Genomic DNA, 22,304 nt, shown 5'->3' on the forward strand with positions numbered 1-22,304 from the left:
AAAAAATCTAATTCTAAGTCTACTCTCTACTTAATCATTATTAACTTCATATGATTATACAGTAACTTAAATTCTTATTTATTACATTATTTAAAAGATTTGTGTTTATGTGCAAATCTATGCAACGATAAAAAAATGATCAAGTCCAATGATCGTTATTATAATCGAGCATAAAAATTAACACCGAACCCTTGTAAGAACCAGAGAACCTACCACCTCAAATACCTGGGTAATCCTGATTCTTGAAACTGTCAAGCATAACCTACTATTTCTTAAAAGTTGGTCAAATGTCAATGTCAATAGTATGTCGATTTTACCGGAAAATTTGCGTTTATTGTTTTGTTGTGAGGTGAAGTTATTTAGTGTATTTTAAAATATAATTTTGTTTGAATTTGCCTTTTTCCTTTAAGATTGGTGGTATAGTTCATTTTAAAAGTGATGTACCAACGCAATAAAAGCACATAATTTAAGTCATAAATTTATACGAAGTAAGTTTTCATTGACGAAAATCGTGATGGGGTCGTATCCTAAGAAAAATTCGGCAGAATGGTTTATTGATCAATTAAATGTTGAGAATGCGAAGCTCTTAGCATTTTTTCTCGTATTAGGATTTATTGGTTATCACGGAATATTACATTTGAGATATGGTGAGTCATTAAATTTATATAAGAATATTTGTACTTTGAGTTTTAGTGGTAAATAATCACTTCCACCTGGTAAATCAAGCAATAGTCTACATATAATACAAAATGACGAAATACAATATCGTCTAACATCTATAACTATCAAACACAAACATTAATATATTAATATTGATCACAATAGTTGATAAAAGTGTGTGCTGTAACTCTCTTGTGACTTGGATGTCCAAGGAAGTTTCCTTCTTCATAGTTTAGTTATCAAGGTTAACCGTGGGTAGTTGAGGGGGTGAGAATATCTTTAAAATAACTATAAACAATCTCCGGTTCTCCTCGCTATTGCGGCTCCCTGTTATGTGACGTGACTTCAATCATTAAATAAATATTTTCTTATAATCTTGACAACAATTGATCAAACACAAGTGAATTGTAAACCTTTATGCATCCAAATGCTATTCCAATTTTCTAGATACTTTGCTTTGATTTCATATGTGATTGAATTTTACAATAAAATGTCCACTGTAGTTTATAATAACTATTCTATTCATAAACTTGGTGATCGATTTATAACTATGATTATTTTTCACAAATTTACAAGGATTTACTAGTTTTAATGCATTGCTATTAAGCCTTTAATAACGTATATCCTAGTTGTAATCATGAATATTATGTTTCTACTGCATCATCATTGGTCAATTATACATAGTTATTGTGTTAAGTTATAAAAGTAATATATGTAATAATAATATTTGACAATCTGTAGAGACATACTGTAGTCTATTATCATTTTATAAAGCTTGCTTCCTCAATAATTTTATAAATGCAAAAGTTCCTTTATCTTTCTTTCTTTTGCATCAGCACAAACCAATTTTATGGTATGATTTTTGTGTCTAGAGATAGAAGGTTAGAGTGATATAGGTTACCATTTACCATGGTCAAATATCTCACTCTCATGGCTGTATGCATTTACTTTAACCATGCAGGTGAAATTATGGGCAAGATCCAGTAAATCGATATGTTTTCATCACAATAACTGTTTTTTCAGGCCCTGATTCCTGCACATGGTTATTATCTTCTGGCAGATATAAGGGAGACCATGAATGGCAGCCTTATGGATGCATGTTGCACAAATATTCAAAAACGTAAGTTTTCAATGTATAACACATCAATAACTAGTTTAACTAGAACATGTACATAATATGTATAGCACAGAAGACTACATTTAAACTCAAATAGATAAATGAAAACCTCAATATTTTGAAAAAGAAAAAACAAAAATATGGATACTGCTATTTTCAATATATTTTTGATTAAAATAAAAAAAAAAAACAAGTAACATAACATTTTGAAATATTGTCAATTAAGATATGATATAAATAAATTATTTCAGTGATGCAAGAAGGTGTTTGCGGTACTTAGCATTTTGGGGGAAATACAACAGTTTTGCTTTCATCGGCGACTCGCGGGTGGAACAACTCTATGAGCATTTTATCAGTGAGTCATTCGAAATTTGTATTTGACACAATATTATATGTTAAAATCCTGTACGTCAGTAATTGGGTAAATTCCCCTAAATCTTTGGATGAGGAACAATTTACCTAGTAATCACAGATACACATTTAATGTAACCTGCACTAAGATGATGAAGAGGAAACTTTTCGTATTTTTGTTTTTTGGTATTTTTGTATGTTTGTTTCGTTTTCATGCAAAAACCACTAGACCAATTTCAAAAATTGTTTCACCATTAGAAAGCTGCAACTTCACTGAGTGATACAGACTATATATGTATCACGGGCGAAGCCGGGGCGAACAGCTAGTATCTAATAAAATAGCAGTTACATAAAAAAAAAAGTTTGGTCTTTCTTTAAAAGCTAGTATAATAAATATTTTACATTATATACAGTAATTATACATTTTTTTTTAAGATGGGCTCAAAACTCGTTTGGATATGGACACATCATACTCTACTATAGACCATCACATGCCGAATTATACCTACGTGGATAGTAAGTTACGTCTCTCCGTAACATTCATATGGACTGAGAACGTTTCCAAAACCATGGTGGATAAATTTAGGATGTGGTGAGTATATTTGTTTAATTTCTAACATATTCCATGGTATTTCACATGTAACACATAATATGCTAGTTTAGCAAACATAAAACTTAAAAATATTGTTTTATCAGTGTGTTGAATTCGATAAATTTCAAATGTTATCTTTGTAGAGAAAAATAATTTGTAGAAGGTCAGTTTCTTCTCAATCTTACGAAACTTAAGAAAAAAAAAATGCAGGTATCAGACCTGAAACTCATGTCTATTACGTGTGTGTGTGCGACTGTGTATGTGTGTGTATGAGAGAAAGAGAGCATTAGTATAAATCATAGATACATTTAATTTTCAGGCAGCATTCGGACCAACCGCCGTCCGTGATAGTCGCAAGCAGCGGGCTAGCACTAGTCAAGAACCGTAACGTGTCCGAGGCCAATTTAGACGAGTACAAACGCAACCTGACACGCCTGGTTCAACCGATAGACGCGCTATCGTCCCGGGGCACGCACGTGCTGTGGAAGCTTCTGGAATCCGTAGATAATTCGAAGCTGAGGAACGATGTGAAGATCAATAATAACGATATTGACGCGTATAATAGGGCTGCTGTTGAGGTAAATGGCAATATAACGTTTTATAAGGCAAGAAGCTGCAAGGCCTGGTTGGTCATTTATCGTAATTGAAGTGTTTATATGACTTTTTTTTTTATGTCATAGCAGGCAACTGAGCTGGTGGTTCGCCTGATGGTAAACGATCACCACCGCCCATGAACATTCGCAGAAGCTTAGACCTCTGAGAATGCGCTGCCCGCTTTTAAGGGATAAGGGATGAGGAAAGGATTGATGAATGGAAAGAAGGAATGGACTGGGAAGGGCTAGGAGAAGGAAATAGGCCTCCGATCTTATATGACAAAAAAAAAAGTCTTAAAATTTAGCAATGTTGACAATGAATGAATCATTGTCTTCTTTCATGAGAATAAGCAATGGTCTCTTGCTGGATATACTATTTATCTCGTAGTAACAAACAACAATCCATCTGCTACACTTTCATACCTAAACCACTGAACAGATTTGAATGAGATTTGTAATGGAGATGGAATAAACCTTATAAAAGGGATATACAACACGTTTTACAAGAAAACCGAACAGTCGGTCGGTGGAAGTTCGTCAATAGCGATAACTTAAAGTAATTTAACCATGTGAGTGAGATAAAGCGAAATCAGATCAGTAACGTAACGCGTTACGTAACGAACTACTACCTACTACTACCGAGCGATAAGGAGTTATCACTTCGCAACGTCCCTCCAGATACTGCAGCACAGCGCCACCAAGCTGTGGAGCGCGGCCCGGCTGGTGGCGGCCGGGGCGCCGGCCCCCGACGGCTGGTCGCTCAGCCCCACGGCGCTGCGCCACTGCACGCAGATACTGCTCAACATGTTCTGCAACGACCACATGAACTTCAACGACGGCACCTGCTGCGCGCAGCCGGAGCCCTGCACTCAGCTGCAGCTCATGACCTTCGCCCTGTTCCTGATGTGGTGAGTCGGCCCTATTACCTTATTAGGGATGGAGGAACTTGAGTTAAATTTGGTCAAGCCTACAGATAATATAGGTTTATTCGTTACTAGTTCCGCCCCGCGGTTTCACCCGCGTAAGTCCGTATCCCGTAGGAATATCGGGATAAAAAGTTGCCTATATGTTATTCCAGTTGTCCAGCTGTCTACGTACCAAATTTCATTGCTATCGGTTCAGTAGTTTTTGCGTGAAAGAGCAACAAACACACACCTCATCAACTTTCGCATTTATAATATTAGTAGGATAGGATAGGAAGTAGGATTTAAGTTTCGAACAGTTTACAACGGGCGTGGTGTAATGAATTAGTCGCGTTTAAAATCCGTTGAAGAGTCCTTAATTTCTAAATGTATATTACCCGCGTTAAGTTTAACGTAATATCTTTTTTTTTACAATAGTACTTTATCGAGTACGCTTCTATATGAATTGGGTCAGCTGGCACCGGGCCGGCACCGGATAGTGGCCGAAAACCGAATGATAACCGGAAATAGTAGCATACTGCTGTATTTCGTACGGTGAGTGGGGCATCCGGAAACCCATTTCATTTCTACACCCTTCCCAGTCCATTCCTTTTTTCCAATCGTCAATCCTCTCCTTATCCCTTTCCCCTTAAAAGCGAGTGTACATGGGCGTTGGATCGCTTGACCATGACGCGATCCACCAGCTCTTTTGCTTTTTTCATTCAAATTAATTATAATTTCTGTGCTCTGTATCCGATGGAGTACTTATTGAGCTGCCCTGCGGATGATGACATAAAAAAAATCCTTACCACCCACCTTATCTTCTAGCGCAGTGCTAGTCCTCATCAGATCGATATGGCGCTGGTCCCAAACGTTCAGACAGCAGCTCGACGGCTACTCGCTGGTGAACAAACCGACGAAACAACCGTCGCCGATAGTGGCGCTGGCAAAGCTCGGAATGATAATGTCCTACTTCTACCTGTGCGATAGAACGAACTTCTTCATGAAGGAGAATAAGTATTACTCGGAGTGGAGTTTTTGGCTGCCGGTCGGTTACGTGTTCGCGCTGGGGCTGTTCTTTACCGACGAGTCTAAATCTAGCAGGTGAGGTTTTTTTTTGTATTTATTAGTCTATTTTTTTAACAGTTTGATCTGGATGAGAAATTTCTGACTTTTTTATGCGTTAATTTGGTGTATTATTGTCGTTTATGTCGCAAAAAGTGGCGTAGAAATTTCTAGATGTAACACGCTTTTGGTACATATTCTAAATCTAATTTTTAGTAATAATGACCTATATTTCAACTGGTTTCAAGTAAGTATATCTGTACAAATAAATAATATAAACTTACGCACATAAATCGCATATCGGAATAAAAAGTTGCCTATATGTGTTTCCGGTTGTCCAGCTAGCTACGTACCAAATTTCATTGCAATTGGTTCAGTAGTTTTTGCGTGAAAGAGCAACAAACACCCACACATCCTTACAAACTTTCGCATTTATAATATTAGTAATAAAAGTAAATAGTAAATTATTAAATCTACATTTGATGTGCAAGTAAAACAGAAATTTTAATAAGTATAAAAAAAATGAAGTAAATATTGATTACAAAAAGGACTACGCAATAAAAAAAATCCAAAAAATGTCAGCCACTCGCGGGTGCTGCACCGCGAGCAGACGAGCGAGTGGAAGGGCTGGATGCAGCTGGTGATCCTGGTGTACCAGGTGACCGGCGCCAGCAAGGTGCTGCCCATCTACATGCTGGTGCGGGCCCTGCTCTCATCCTACCTGTTCCTCACCGGCTACGGCCACTTCTACTACATCTGGAAGACGGGCGACATGGGGCTGGTTAGGTGAGTATGCTTTTGATCTTTTTGGGAATTTCCAAAAAAAAAAAGAGGTTTTTGCTAGAAACTTTCATATATTATAGTACGTTATAGACATTTAATATATTATAGTACGTTATAGACATTTAATATATTAAAAAAAACTTAGTGTGATTTTCGAAAACTTATGTAATAATGAGGTATAAAAAATAATTATTGAGAATTCTCTGTTATGCTTAGTATAATATAATTATTTAAAAATTTCACATACAGGTGTTTGTCTGTATCGTATGTAAAAATAATCTTATGTTTTTTTCCGTTTATAAATATTTTTTTTATACGGCAACTATAACTCGGATTATCGCAAGTAAAACAAATGAAATGAAATTTTAGACACCCGGCTGTCATATTACTAACCAAACACTTTGAATTATATGAAGGTGTTAAATTAAAGTTTTTTTAAAATGAAATATTACCGTTTTACTGATTACAGATACTTTCGAGTGATATTCCGTTTGAACTTTTTCACCATAGTCCTGTGCCTGACCATGAACAGGCCTTACCAATTCTACAGTTTCATACCGCTGGTTTCCTTCTGGTATACTTTGGTAAGATATCATTTTAATCATTTCTTGAAAAATAACGTGAAGTCTCGTGTCCCCTAGTGGGGTATGGGACAGATGAGATACATCTGTTTCTTTTATCGATTTTCTTTGTGGACAAGTAGGTGATCATTTAATTTTTAGTTTTATAGCATTGAAATGTGGGGTGCCCCTTAGGCACATGAAACCGAAAGAGTAGAAGAAATTTGATTACTGTGGCAGGGTCACGGGTGGCCGAGAGGCTAGGCGTTGCTACGGTTAGGCAAGATACGCAGGTTCGAATCCTGCCTCGTGATCAAATTTTTTCTATTCTTTCAAAATTTCTCAAGTAGGTGATCAGTCTTCTGTGTCATGTCAGACCGAGACATTTTTTCACCGGGAATCGAACCTGGACTGATTCTCATTTCATTCCTCTAAATGATAAGAGTAATCGAGTGTTTGACAACAGCACAGAACAGCATTTGCCGGGTCACCTAGTAATCTGTAAAATTATAATCTCTCGATAGACTTAGATCCTTGACATACTGCTTTCAATTTAACATACTATTTTTCGATAGATTCTAATCTATCGATGTAAAACTATTAAATTGTGAAATGGGCAATCTATACGATGGGAAAACCTAAGGTTTTCGGCTTAATACATAACTGCGCTATATTCGCATCAGTATTTTTTTATGTTATATCGGGCAACTGAGCCGATGCGAAACGATTACCAATGCCATCAACATTCGTAGAGTCACTACCCCTGCGAACCACTTTTTGCGTGAAAACAAACACTCAAAGGTATCCTCATTATGATGTACAGTAGATACAGCATACAGTGCAGTACACACATCATACAGTGCAGTACACACAGCATACAGTGCATTACACACATCATAGAGTGCAGTACACACAGCATACAGTGCAGTACACACATCATACAGTGCAGTACACACACAGTATACGCTTGCAGTACAGTTGCAGTGCACACATTCCAGATGTTCGCGGTGTTCGCGCTGCCGCCGCACGTGGTGCCGCAGCCGAGCCACGCGGCGGAGGCGAAGCCCTACCAGCAGCTGTACGTGGCCGCGAAGGTGCTGGGGCTGCTCGCGATCGTCACCATCCTCTACATGAGCGAGGTGTTCTTCCAGAAGATCTTCGTGGCGAGGCCCTGGAAGGCGCTCTTCGTCAACAGCGACGACGACATACGCCAGTGGTGGCTGGACTGGAAGCAGGATCGGTGAGTTGTCTAAGTCTACCAACCACGTAGGTAGGATTGATAGGTTTTACCCAAATAGTACCCGATGTTATATAGCCTAAAGCTTTCCTGAATAAATGGTCTATCTAACATTGAAAGAATTTTTAAGTCATTAAAAAAAAACATACAAAATAGTGTGTTAAACCAAAACCAATGTCTGAGAATTGGCCAACTTCTATTTTTCATATCCCTAAATGATATGAGTAAGGTAGAATAGCGTTTGCCGGCTCAGCTAGTATTAATATAGATGGTAACATATGTCCCCTCGTGGGGTATGGGGCATACATCTGTTTCACTGATCGGTTTTTCTTTATGGTCAAGCAGGTGCTCAGCCTTTTGTATCTCGCCATATGGAACCTTTTTTTTTGTGCGTCCCTACCGTCCGTCCCCGTGTATAAACGTATGCTTAGATCTTTAAAACTACTGGCAGGTACTCCATGACGTACGGCATCATGTTCGCGATGGCGTACCAGCTGGCGCGCCGCCACGGGCTGCTGGACGACAGCAACCACCGCAACCTGTTCTCGCCCGGCGTGGCGCTGACGGCCACGCTGCTGGCCTTCATCGGGCTCGGCAGCTACGTCACGTTCACGTTCCTGTGCAGCGACGCGTACGCCTGCAACGAGATCCACAGCTACGTGGCCTTCCTGCCCATCGCCAGCTACGTGCTGCTGCGCAACGTGTCGGGCGCGCTGCGCACGCGCCACTCGGCGCTGTTCGCGTGGGTGGGCGGCGTCACGCTGGAGCTGTTCGCGAGCCAGTCGCACATCTGGCTGGCGGCCGACACGCACGGCGTGCTGGTGCTGCTGCCGGCCGCGCCAGTGCTCAACCTCATGCTCACCTCCTACATCTTCGTGTTCGCGGCGCACGAGATCCGCCAGCTCACCGCCGTCGTGCTGCCCTACGCGGTGCCCGACGACTGGCGGCTGGTGCTGCGGAACATCGCCATCTTCCTCGCCGTGCTCGTGCCGATCGGTATACACGATGGTATGTTTTAGAATGGAGGGGGGTTCGCGTAGATGCGATTTGTAACTATTTTCTTTGTGTCCTACTTATACAGTATGTCCCGATGTACATGTACTGTGCTCATTGGTACCTATAGTTTTGCACACGCTTATTGCGAAAAAAATATTCAAGAATCTATGTTTACATCGCTAGGCGTCACCCAGCCGACATATACCGTTCCGTTAATGTGAGCATTGTGCCTATGAAAACATAATCTTCAACGTAAGTGTGCCCACGCACACTTTCGTTTAGTTTTGGTGGCAAAAATGAACCGGGTGGGTTAGGACTGGTGTACAAATAGTTTTAGGAATTCACCTTGTAGAAAAAAATGCATCAATGATTTTATAAGTATTTATTAAGTATCGTTAAACATAGTATATTCTCGGCGGGACAACCTGTATAATAAAAATGAAAGTTTGTAAGAATGCGTGTATATTTGGATGTTTGTGCACTAACACGCAAGATCAGCTGATCAAGCATTAAATTAATTCAATCTGCATGAAATTTGGTGCAGAGATAGGCTATAATCTGAATCTGTCTCATATGCTTTTTTTATTTATTTAGTGATAGAAGTCCAGGTATTTCATTTTGCATAATATCTAATTTTATTTATATATTATAATAAATAAAGGAATTAAGAATAATGCTGTTAAAAAAAAAAATTAAAAATATGGTTTCTGTTCACCCTTCCCTGTTTTGTCCAATTGACAGCTGTAGTGTCACAACATGGCGCAGAATCCATTCTATTTTAGTATTATATTTCTTAATGTTAAATTCAGGCCTACCAGCGTCTAAAAAGTGCAGCTGTGATTTGATTATTAGGTAAAAAAAAAGTTTAGTATTATATTTTAATTTTGTTTAAACCCTAATCATCCCCTTATCGTATATATATATATATATATATATATATATATATATATATATATATATATATATATATATATATATATATATATATATATTTGTGTAACATGAAAATATAAGCAAAGACAATTGTAAATAAGTACTTACATAATATTTTTATGACACCTGTTTTTATTCACAAGAAGGTTCACAAGGAAAACGTCAAGGTTTTAATATTTTTCTATCTTTAAAAGAAATCTAAAAATGGCAAACATTCTATGAGGTTCTATTGAGTCAAAAAGAGAAAACCTATTTATTATATGTGTGATAGATTAAGATTTTGTACGAAGTGTGCCAGTAGTTAAGTTCAATTACTTTTTATTACACTTTCATTAAAAAATATACAAAATTGCTGTTAAAAATGTGATGCATGTGATATTTAATTTAGAATTAATTTTATTAATATATAACACCAAATATATAAGGAATGATATAAGTGGTTTCGCTGTATCAAGGAAGTAATTAAAAGTAGATTCTTATAAGTTTTTTTGTATTATTTTGCATAATATCTAAATAAATGTAGATTTCAGTTGTGGACTGCTTGGTTATAGTTTTTTTTTTACGGTCTGGTTCTGTGTGATATTTATTTCCATAGTGATATATTTGAAAATGTATAAATTTTAGTATTATGCTAAAAAATACGGTTAATATTGTGTGTGCGCTTTATTTTATATTTATTTAAAAAGCGAGTTGAGTCAACTCATAAGCCCCGTATTCATAGAAAATATTGGCTTAGGAACAAAGTTGTAGCAACATGATGCAGAGTCGTTGTCATCATGGTGATTTTGAAGCGATGAGCGACAAGATTTAACGTAAGTTTTTAACGTATTAATCAACAACATTGTAAATTAGTATGTTTTTTAGTTTTGTTGCTAAACAAATGTTTATCTTATATAATACACGGATAAATCGTTGAAGCACGAAATACTTAATATATTAATATATAATTATTGTGGGATTTACGCATTGATATAGAAAACACCCAAGATATCATCAAATCATCAACATCTCATACAAAAATAACGATCGGAAGTTTCGCTAATCACTCACCAATGATACCTACGAATTTATCGTTATGCGTACGCGTATTAAAATTAGCTTCGGTTGACTTTAGCGTTGGTAAATCCTGCGCAGAGATCAAAATAAATTATTTTCGTACAATTTTTGTTGTGGCACAATTTTGTATATCTCTTATAGTTTAGGTGGTCTACTGTGCTTGAAGTAACTTCCATCTTCTTTGTCCCTTAACCGCCTTTGACGAAACAACAACAACGCTCCTTATGATATGTAAATCCAAAAACCTACTTATGGTTATTGCTACTTTTTAATCGTGCCCTATCAGTTGTTGTTGACAGATATCTAATGTACAGACACTGGATTTTAACTGTCTTATTATGTGTAGGTATAGATGAACGCACAATTGACAATGTTGCGTTCATTTTATACGGACGTTTTAGGAATGTTGAGAGCATCATGTTTTTTTTTTTATATCAATGTTCAAAAGGAAATTAATAATTTTGTATTTTTATATAAACACTTGGGATATATAGTAGTTATATTAACTATGGGTTCGATGAATCTAGTCGCTTCTATATGGTTAATAATTAAAATGATAATTGAAGAGCAAAGACGTATAAGCATTGAATACAAATTACGTAAGTCGTGGTTTTCAAGATTCCATTTGGATTCCTTGAGGTGTCACGGATGCAAGCTAAATTTTTTATTCGTTTGAAATATCGTGTTATTTGAAATATCGCACTGTGATTGTTTATAATACATAGTGTATAATTATGTAATTATTGTACAGTATTAAATGATTCTAGATATGTTATTCGTTTTATTTACCTTTACATTATTTATATAACAAATAAAAGTATTTAGACGCCCGCTAATCACAGGATTAAATTAGGAAAGTGGAACCGTCGCAAACGTCGGATGTTAAGAAAAAGAGAGACAATCTTAGTTTTTCATCTGTCCCTCTTAGCTAAAAAATAATTACTTAATAAAAAATGACTTGTTGAACGAGTAAAAAACATTACACAAAATATGGACCTCAGACAGCAGACTACTAATAAAGCTTTGTTTCACGAGTCACGAGCCTTCTCGATACAGTAGTTCAATACCTGATTTGCAGCAATAATACGTTAACATAAGAAATTTCGAATTCTATTAGTATGGATTGTTATATTTTTAATCACTTAAATTAACAATTAAAATAATAATTTATTTCAATTAATTCTAACATCGTTATATTTTATCATACTAAAAAAAAAATAAAGCCCATTAAGATTTGCACTATTATGTCATAATTTAAACGCATTGAACGTGTAAGTAGGGCACTGAAACCTGTGAACCTACTTTTGCAAACTATGATGCCATGAAAAAAAAATTATGCCCTTGACCTATGTTTGTGCAGTGTTTGTTGCGTCGAGATTAACGACTAAATAAAAATCTTATTTTATAACAAAAAGCTAAACCAATTTCAAACTGTCAGAACTAGAACAAATTTAAATGGGACCACATGTCAAGCACTTTCAAATTTTCAAATTTAAATAAATCATAAAAATCGGTTCACCGAGTAAAAAGCTATGAGGTATCGCGTCTTATACCTAAAAGGATGCAAATTAATGCAATTTAAGTAGGTACCTAACGACCGCATAAATAAATAAGTTTATATAACATATGTCAGACTAAAGTATCGCAAGGTGTTGAAATTGTGGGTCTAGTGGGCGAAATAAGGATGTAGTTGTTGTGTTATCTTATTTGAAATATTCTACTTTTTTCTCTATTGTTATCATTATGCAGTAGTAAAAACATTGAAATAGCTGAATTGGTCGTTGTAGAGTTTCCGCGTAGGAACACATTTGGCGACGACAAATAGACAATACTCCATAAGCACATATAATTGTTTATTTCTAGACGATTGGTATGATGTTAATTATAACCTATTATCCTCATTAAAATTGTTTTAATTCTTTGTAAGAAAACGAAGGTAAATAAAAGACGATAGAAACAAGCAAAATTTTATTTCTTATATTGTTCGTGAATAACGACTATACTTATTTAAATATAATATATGCGTGGTGTAAAACTTATATATTTACAATCATTGCTCTAGACGAGATAACAATTGAAAGTAACACAACGGAACAAATGCGAGACCCTTTGATATTGCTGCTTTGACTTAAGTTTCGATAGAACTGATGTGGCGCTTGAACCAAACGGTCGTGTTTTATATGGCAAGGTTGATCTTATCATAGCGAATTTTGAACATTCTTTTTCAATTTAACAGGTAACATACTAATCTTAATTGAAAAAGGAGGGCCTTCGAAGAATAGATATTTTAAAGTACAGTGAAACTTCGATAATTTCAAAATCGGAAATAGATAGTAAATATTCTATGATCTCTATGCCTCATAACTGTATAAGTTTAAATTCAAGAACAAATAATTACAAATACATAACAGAGTTTAAAGATAACCTCTGAGGTCATCGAGGTTTCGCTGTATTTTGTTAAAATTCTTACAACTACAAAGGTGCACTTAGTAATATTAGTAGGTGACTTATTTTACAATGGTCCTACTTTATCAATTATAATTTCCTTAGAATAAATTCGAGTTTCAGAACCAAAAATAAAATAGGTAATATTTTGCGTAGCGTATTTAAGTATAGACCATGATAAATTAGATAGATACCTATTTAGAACGTGTGAAGCCGATTAAGTTGTGTTCGCCTAACAGCTCTCTATTTAAATCTAGGGCCTGAGTATTCGAATTCAATCTATCATTGAACCATATTTTCAATTTTCAATCATGATCTGTGCCACACAATATCATGACTTATGACCACAGCGATTATTTGTGTAGGTTCTAATACAATATAATTATAAAGATAGTTAACACTAAGAATAAATATTGCTTATATTATGTGCACACGTCACTAATATTGCGATTTATTATAGTATAATAAACATTTTCATCGACAATAAATAAAAAAACAAATGAGATCAAAACATGGAATTTTCAAGGAAAATACTACAGTAAGGTCAAAAAATAATGTAGTTGAATAACAATAGAAGCTTAATTTAATTAATCGTTTATGCCAACATCGCTTTAGTTTAATTAAACGTTAACACTAATCCTTAGATTTAAACAGTTATACAGAAAGCGAAGAATATTACGACGCCTTAAAGAAAAAGAATCAAGTTAGATTTAAGAATATAAGTTTTAGAAAATCAGTCTCAACAACAGGCCATTATTTTTATACGTTTTAGTTAATACAATATTTAACACGAAAAGCGAAAGCTCAAGGAAATTTGGTTAAAAAATCTACAAGCGGCTAAGTAGCTCATGGGCTATGGCCGCGGGTTTAAGTTTTTGGTCAAGTTGCAAAGTGACAAATGGACTGTGTTGCCATCGTCTATAAATGACGAAACATAAAAATAAGTTCATTGCAAATAATTGAGGAGTAAAAAAGCAGGAATAATTCTTTCTAATAAAATAGTAAGTAGCTATTTTAGTAATTAAATTATATTCCATGCAATAAAATACGAAATAAAATAAAAAATACAAATAATACATTATAAACATAGACAACACTTTTCTAAATATATAATTTATTGTTGCGAGAACATTGTGGCACGGCACGTAAAGGAATGGCAGTCCCCAGTGAGCCCCCGGCCCGCCGGCTACGGTCACACAACATCGACGCTTACGGCTTAGCTGGTACACGCACATTTAGAACTTCAGTCTTTAAAAACATCACATCTAGGTTCTATTTATTGCTGAAATTATCAATAATTGCACTGTTCGATGAATTTCATGAAATTGGACAAATGAAACTTTTCCTCTTAGTCCTATTGCCATGACGAACTATTTATCTATTCTTGTTAATATTTTAATTTTGCTGTCGTGTACTTTTACAAGTGTAATATTAGATTAATTAATAATTTGGAATAACGTAGGTTATTAAGAATGAAGTGAGTATGAAAGTTAATCGTCTAAATTTTGCAGTTCCTATTCTATTGGTGCGAAGTTACCATAAAACAACGTTGTTACATGCAGTAACTACGATCCTTAGCAGTTAGGGTGCCTAGATAAATACAATAGTAATTGTGCATTTGGTATACAGATTTTTTTGGGCCTTTCGTTTTTTCATCTTACCGTCTAACAATTTACAGGATTTCACGTAAATTTACTTTTTAAAAAGAAAGAAAAATTCTCTCATGTCCCGGTATTTACATTACAAAATAAATTTGTATTTACAAAGTAGCAAATAGTGCGCAAAAGACAACTTCACAAAATATGCATTTGAGCAATATGTTTAAAAAATATTTACAAAAACATTTTTTACAATAGATAGTAGATGTAAATAGAAAGGTATTAGCGGAGTGCGGAAACAAAGAGAAAGTTCAAATAATATTCAATTATTCATTGACAGTCATAAGTAGGATCATAAGATGGGCGTTTCTAGTCTAACCGCTTACAGTTTATATTATGTAATAATGCATAAAACAAGTTATTGCTATGAAAAAATTATTTACATTATTAATTTCCTAAGTAAAACTACAAGAAGACATTAAAATGAAATTTTATAACTATCGAAATAATAATAATAATGTCTACTGTAACAACACTACAATTCCATGACACTTACAATATATCACATTAGCTTAGAATATTGTAAAATTTGTGAACGCACGTCTTTTATAAATATAGTTGATATCAAAATTGATCAATTTGCTAATTTTCAGACACACGCACCAACCTCACTAATTAAACTTTTAATGCAAGTAGGTGTACGTTCGTCGACACATAGGAATATTGTAGATAGGTATTAAAATATTTATATCACTAGGTAAAATTTAATTTTCTTCGCTTCGGGTTACGATGAGCTGTGTTATCTATGATAAGTTTGAAGCTGCTTTAGAAGATGAGGCGGGTTACTATGACGTCTTAAAGTAGGAGCTAATCTACTGTGAGAAAAAGACAGCTACAGCATATATAGGTCGACTAGCGGCATCACTTTCCCACGCTGGAATTACTCCTGCTTTAAAATGTCATGTTAGGTCACCAGATCGCCACGCACAACACAAAACACCACACAACTAAAGCGTTAAACTGAAAACGGAACCCAAAACTCAATCAGAATTATCCGGAGCCGCACTCAACGTCCTGGTTTCGTCGTGTATCAAGGATTTATCGTAACGTCTCTGTCTAGTTATTTTCGGTCTTGCTGCACTGAGCAGAGGGGCGGATATCGCGTGGGCGGCCATGCGGGCGAGCTCCTTACGACCTTGGAGTAGTGGTGACGTCACGCTGGAGGACTCGTCCCCTTCGTCGTCGGATATCGCGGGGTAGCTTTCCTTCATCTGCAGACTCCGTTCGAGCCTACGAAGAAACCTATGGTGACGATAGTATTTTTATTTCTCAATCTAAGTAATTAATGGAAATAATTATATACAGTGACATTAATAACTAAGAACATTAGAGTACCTTATCTGATTACTTATGGTCCTCAATTTGTTAACTTTCGCTGGTCGTCTAGAGTCTTCTGTTAAATCTAAACTAGATGATATTTTCGATGCGGTGTCCTGTGGGGGAAAATTCAAAATTTGTTTCATCAAGTACACATCGTATGTGAATAATTTTATAAATTAAAATAATTATCACAAAATTTATTTAAATTGTGGTTTTGAAGATTATAAAAAATTAAATTATTTAGGTTACTCTATGTTTAAAAGGTGACAATAATGTTGGGAAAACAAAGAAAGCTAGCAACACAGCAGCGAACTAATAAAATCACCTCAGAACTGCGGCATTTTTCGCGCCGTAACGGTTTCCTCAGACGGGTCGGCTCTGACTGCAAAAAAATGTGATGTTGCCACAAATAAACAAAAGAAGCTTAAAAAATCATATATTTAAAGAAATTGGACATTAATATTTATAAGATAAAACATCTAGGAGTATTATTAGTGATATAATACTTTTGAACATGATTATATCTTTGCCCAATGTCTTTTAATGTATTTTACAATAGCGTGCTTCCAAGCAAATTAGTGTTATATACTACCGTATCTAAGAAAAACCTTAAATTTTTCTTCTACATTCTAATGTCATTTTGAAAATAACTCAATGCGTACTACGAATATTACATTTTCCTTGTGATTAAGTTAAATAGGGGTGTATACAGTTTTTAATTAAGGTTGCATGAATGTATCGAAGTTAGTGACATTGCATTGTATTTAAATAAGTAAATTTATATTTATATGTTTATAATTACACATAAATTTATAGGGTGTTTAGTTTAAATAAAAAAGTATGAATGACAAAGATACCAAAAGATGTAAAAAAACGTCGTATAATTATGCAAAAATACACCCTTATTACTATTACCTGCTTTTTTCAATTATTAAAAAGTATGTACAAATCCCATAAACGTAAAAATCCCTTTAATTAGGCTCCCGACTAGCGTTCAAACCTGCATCTCCAAGTCGGGCTGCCTGAGCTCCCTGGCGGAGGCGACGGAGGCCACAGAGGCGACGGAGGTGACGGAGGCGTTGGACGCGTTGGAGACGGACTCCTCGGAGGAGGACGAGGTGGCGAGCGCGGGCGCCTGCGAGCGCGAGCGCCGCCGCCCCGCGCGCCGCCCGCGCGCCCCGCTCGGCACCTGCCGCACGCACACACACACACACACAGCCGGTCATTCAAATGCGATCATTGTATTGTGTGAACTCATTTTATGATTCTTTTTTATTTGCATGCTGGTGCCTACCATGTGGAAGCCTACCTAATTTGTTCTAGTTCTGACAATTTAAAGGTGGTTTAATTTTTTGTTAAAAATAATTATAATAAACCAGGAAAGATTTGTAAGTGATATAATTTTTTGTAAACTGTGTCAGCTGGAGCGTTCGACGTTGGAAGTTGTAGTGGTAGGCACTGTACGGTATTATATAGCTTTACGAAATATTTATTTAAGTAAATGGCTTATTGAATATTTGTTGTGCAGTAAGACCTATAATTTTTGAAACTTCCTACTTCAGTAAATCTCTATAAATAGTTACCTTCATATAGTTGATATTATCTATATTAAAATTAAATATAATCGTTTTATCCCATTCTCTCTCCCTCTCTCCCTCCATCCCTCAAAGAAGGTTCTTTTCGATTTCTTAGTGAAAAAAAGCAGAAATTCGTTTAAATAAAACAAATTTACCTCCAACAAGTTATGCATAGAATGCGGCATGTGCGGCAACGTTGACTTGGTCGTGCCCGTCACTTCGTGCGACACAGTCCGCGGCGTCCTCCTGTCTCTTCTCCTGCCAGACTTCCTGTGCGAACTGCTGCTGCTCTTACAATTGCTCCCCTTCACGCTTTCCGTACTCGGAAAATCGTAAAGACCATCCGAGTCGGTGAAGGGCAATTGCCTGCCGTAGAACTGAGGCGAGAATCTACCTAAACCCGTCTTGTCACTAAGGGGACTCTCACTTCTCGAGCTGACGGGACTCAGCGGGCGACTGCAGTCCGACAACAAGGTAGGCGGACGCAGACACGCCTTTTCGTCCAGACCACGTTCTACGCTAATGCACTTCACTATTGTACACTTGGTCACGCCACTGGGCGAGCATAGCGCCGGTAGAGGTATTTCTAAAGTTTCTTTTAAAGCTGCTAGCGATTCCATTTCTTTAGCACTGGAAGGCACGTCGTCCACTCTCTCGTCGGTACCGATTCCTTCGTCGTTCGATTCTAACAAGGGATCGTCTGACAGCGTTTCTGAATCTGATCTGCCTCTCCGCCGCTCATCGTTTCCTTCATTAGAAGTGGCCGGACTAGAATTCGTTTTCATCAACGGCCTTCTTCTGGATTGAAAACAAGACGGACCCCCGCCAGAACCAGGATCTTCCATCTCTGATGGACACAAGGGGTTACTGGAACCGCACCTAGACGGCCCCGGGCTGGCCATCGAGCTGTATCCAGACGACGATAGGTTTGATTCAGAAGGAGCTCTCTCGCCCCTCACCGACATAGAAAACGGACTCAAATAGCACATGTTGGCTGAGGGTGGCGGCGGTCTCGGTGACAGTGGCTCATCAGATTCTTCGCTCGCATTGTACGTGACAGTTATTAAAGGCGGGGGTTGAAATTCTAAGTGCGGCGGAGTTCGCCTCGGAGGAGGAGAACCCGGGGAGGGCCTCTCGATGGTGAGGAGAGGAACGCGGAGGGAGGGCGGCGCGGGGGAGGGGGAGGACAGCTCGCGCTCGGAGTCCTGGCTGTGGGTGAAGCTGAGGCTGGGCGAGTCCGTAATTTGCGTCGAAGGAGTTGGTATGTCCGCGCATACAGCTGGTTGGCGTAACTGAAATGATATTATTTATGTTTACCAAGAAGCAATAATTAAAATTATGTCATTAAATGCAACTTACTGTGTACTGTATAAACTTTCAATTATGTGTAATAACCAGGTTTGTAGCTGTGTTCATTATTAAAACAAATAAACTATTCAAGATAACACAAAAAAGCAAAATAATTTAATGAAATACCTTTAGGCGTAACTCTGGATATGGCCTTTTACATTTCTCAGTTTTGACTTCGTCCAACTCATCTTCACTGGGTGAAATACATGTCGTTGTAGATTCGCTTTTACTATCCGACTCCATTTTCGCTCTGGGCATCCTCGGCGAGGGCAATGGAGTGGGCAAAGGAGTGGGCAATGGCGTGGGCAACGGCGTGGGCAGTGGTGTGGGCAGCTCTCGTATCGGAGATAGGCACTTGTTGATTGAACTTGGCACTTCGAGAAGGATGGACGGAGGATGGAGTAAATTGCTAGATGACGAGGGTTTGTGGGCACTCAACGGATCCACAACCTGAAAAAGCAATGTTCTAATATAAGAAGAAAGAAAGAAAACACATTCTACGAGACAGTGTGTCATAAAAAATTCAACAACAAAGAATAGAAAACTCTACATACAAAAAAAAAAAAAACTACTCTAATGCAAAATCGGCGTGTCCCAGGTTGTGATTGTGTGAGACATGAACCTGGCACCTAAATAAATATCAATACCATGAAACAATTTTCATTTCAGCGCCATTATTTACGCGTGCAAACGTTTTGAGCGGCTCGATTGTGAAATGTACTTTAAGGATATATCGATTTGCTATGAAAGTAAGTGGATATGGATAAATCTAACTTTAGTAACCAAAACAATGGATGCATAGGATATTAAAAACGACCGTAAGTTAATCTTAGGATTTGCTTCAAACGCACGGTAAATGTAAAAAGAGACATGCATATTGCATAAAGCATTGTTGTGCTTCATATCAATGTTGAAAGTTTCAGCATCAATAATCGATTTATGAAATCATACGCCACACGAATACCTGAATCTCGATGGTGTTGTGCGGTCTAGCGATTGGGGAGTCTGGAGCCAAGGAGGGAATGTGTGAGGACGCTATGGACGCGTCGTCGGCGTCGGCCGTGTCGTCCTGCGGCGAGGAGGCGGAGGGCGAGCTGGACGCGGAGAGCGCGCCCGAGGATGCCCTGGAGGCCAGAGCCGCGGACGACGAGAAGTTACGGAACATCGCTAGAATTGAATCCGCGCTGGAAATTTTAGGCGTCCTGGAAAAATTACATTTTGTAATACACGGTGCAGTGGTAAAACATAAAGAAAATGCAAGTTCATAGATGAATAGACGTCTGTCACTCCATTACCTAGAATATCTCTTTAATGATGAATGCGCTAATGTTAAATCTAAGCTCGACATGGAGTCGCTCCCTTGATTGCTCGACGTGCTGTGAGGCGATCTTACTTCGACTCCGGGGGAAGGCGGCGTGCTGGACGCTTTCGTTTTCACCGTTCTGTCGGATATGACGGCCATCGGTATCGTTATGGTGTTCACCATGTCTACGTCCGAACTGGAACTCATTTCTGCGGAAACTTTGTTAAGCAATCTGGCAAAAGTAACTTTTTTCTCTAATTTAGGATCCGATACTTGTCGCATGGAGGGCGAAGTCGACGGCGACGATCCTTCACTAGCGAACGAAGTGTCTTTATGCTCCACTCCATATTCTACAAAAGCGGGGGCGCTCTCGACGGTGCTCAAGGTTTTCTTTTCAGTCATTTGTATCAACTCCCCCATGGTTATTTTTTTCGAATGGTCATTCGCGGCGGCCGGACTGATTAGTTGTTGTAAGATTTGTTTCTTCTCTGCTGCATTTTTTTTGGTCGGTGTTGAATTATTTCGTTTTTTACGCGGTGAAGGCGAACCTGTACATATAGAGAATATGAAAAGTCGGAAAATTGGCTAATTGAGTTCTACGAAAGCGTAAACAGAACAACAATACGACGACTGAATTGTAAGATTAAATCATGCACACTATATTCATTTTATGAACATTTAAGGGTGCATCTAATGAAAGCCAATCCTTTTGGTTTTTAGACTTTCAGAGTAATTTGTCGAATAAATTCATTAAAGAAAATTTAATTTCTCAATGTTATGATATAATTGCAACATAAAAAGATAATCGATAAGATGATTTCCATCTAAAATTGTAGGACATTGCTATATGTCATTAGCGTTAACAATGTTTTAGAGTTCCAAAAACAAAATAATATTAATACAAACAATTAGCGTTGGCAGAGAACAGTGTCCACATGCATGAAAGCTACTGTCTAAATGATATCAGATTTTACATTGTCACATAGTATTTATTTGCTGTAAAGCTTACGTTATATTAAGAGAAAGAAGTTATAGCAGGAGAAGAAAAGCTGAAAGAACTTGACAATGAAATATCTGAAGAAAATTTGGACGATCTAAAAAGGTGCTAACGTAGGAAGGAGCGTCTACACAGAAGATGCGTGTAGTAAAGTGCAAACATCAATCTCGCTGAAATAATTTAGCATTCCAGAAAACGTGTCATTCGGGTTGCAAACGTACATCCAATAAGCTATGTACACACCGCGCGCTCCGCATTGTATGTGCGTATGTAGTTATAACTAAGTTTAATGAATAATCGTGTATTGTGATGAAGCTGTATTGTTATGGCAAATACAGTGTTAGGTGAGGGAAGCAAGTATTATGACGTTAGTTGCACCATAATTAAGGATCAATTGTACGACAATTCAAGTAGTATGTTTTCTTATAATTCAAGTAATAAGTTTGATTCAATTACAATAATGTATAACAATATTGGTCTTATTCTTTATGATACGTTGGAGTACAGCCTAATGACGATCGAGTAATGAGATGGTAAAATGTATGTCACTCGATATATATGAACATGGACGTATTATCAGCAGCGTAACAAAACCATAGAGGACTTGTATAATAGCAGAAGTTATAAGAAAATGTATAATTTTCAATGAAATCTAAAACCTATGTAAAAACATTATTTGTGAACCACATTATTAACTTAAAAGGCACACGATCGACTTACAACAACAAAAGTTTGTGAGAATTTTTTGTTGACTAAACAGTTTTGTATTCGATTTCCGCTAGTGGCGGTGCTACGCCGCTGTGGGTGTG

General features: G+C 37.1%; 2 protein-coding genes across 2 annotated transcripts in view; one reads left to right on the forward strand and one right to left on the reverse strand.

The window, feature by feature from the left end:
- The first annotated feature begins 311 nt into the window (after positions 1-311).
- Positions 312-9,772, forward strand: LOC119828302 (N-acetylneuraminate 9-O-acetyltransferase). The gene is made up of 11 exons (XM_038350423.1): positions 312-647; positions 1,684-1,780; positions 2,029-2,132; positions 2,564-2,720; positions 3,040-3,298; positions 3,992-4,221; positions 5,044-5,319; positions 5,863-6,066; positions 6,533-6,647; positions 7,622-7,863; positions 8,312-9,772. The coding sequence occupies exons 1-11, from the start codon at positions 515-517 to the stop codon at positions 8,877-8,879; spliced, it is 2,385 nt and encodes a 794-aa protein (XP_038206351.1). The 5' UTR covers positions 312-514; the 3' UTR covers positions 8,880-9,772.
- Positions 9,773-12,867: 3,095 nt separating this feature from the next.
- The window catches only part of LOC119828184, a 172,872-nt gene continuing 163,435 nt past the window's right edge, over positions 12,868-22,304 (reverse strand). The window contains exons 24-31 of the mRNA XM_038350285.1: positions 20,491-21,046; positions 20,160-20,397; positions 19,322-19,645; positions 18,001-19,137; positions 17,269-17,457; positions 16,594-16,650; positions 16,284-16,381; positions 12,868-16,190 (exon numbers count right to left, since the gene is read on the reverse strand). Coding sequence (XP_038206213.1) covers positions 15,929-16,190; positions 16,284-16,381; positions 16,594-16,650; positions 17,269-17,457; positions 18,001-19,137; positions 19,322-19,645; positions 20,160-20,397; positions 20,491-21,046 — 2,861 coding nt within the window. The 3' untranslated portion in view covers positions 12,868-15,928. The remainder of the gene's footprint in view (positions 16,191-16,283; positions 16,382-16,593; positions 16,651-17,268; positions 17,458-18,000; positions 19,138-19,321; positions 19,646-20,159; positions 20,398-20,490; positions 21,047-22,304) is intronic.

This window comes from Zerene cesonia, chromosome 7 (assembly GCF_012273895.1).
Source record: "Zerene cesonia ecotype Mississippi chromosome 7, Zerene_cesonia_1.1, whole genome shotgun sequence".
NCBI classification, from domain to species: Eukaryota; Metazoa; Arthropoda; class Insecta; order Lepidoptera; family Pieridae; genus Zerene; species Zerene cesonia.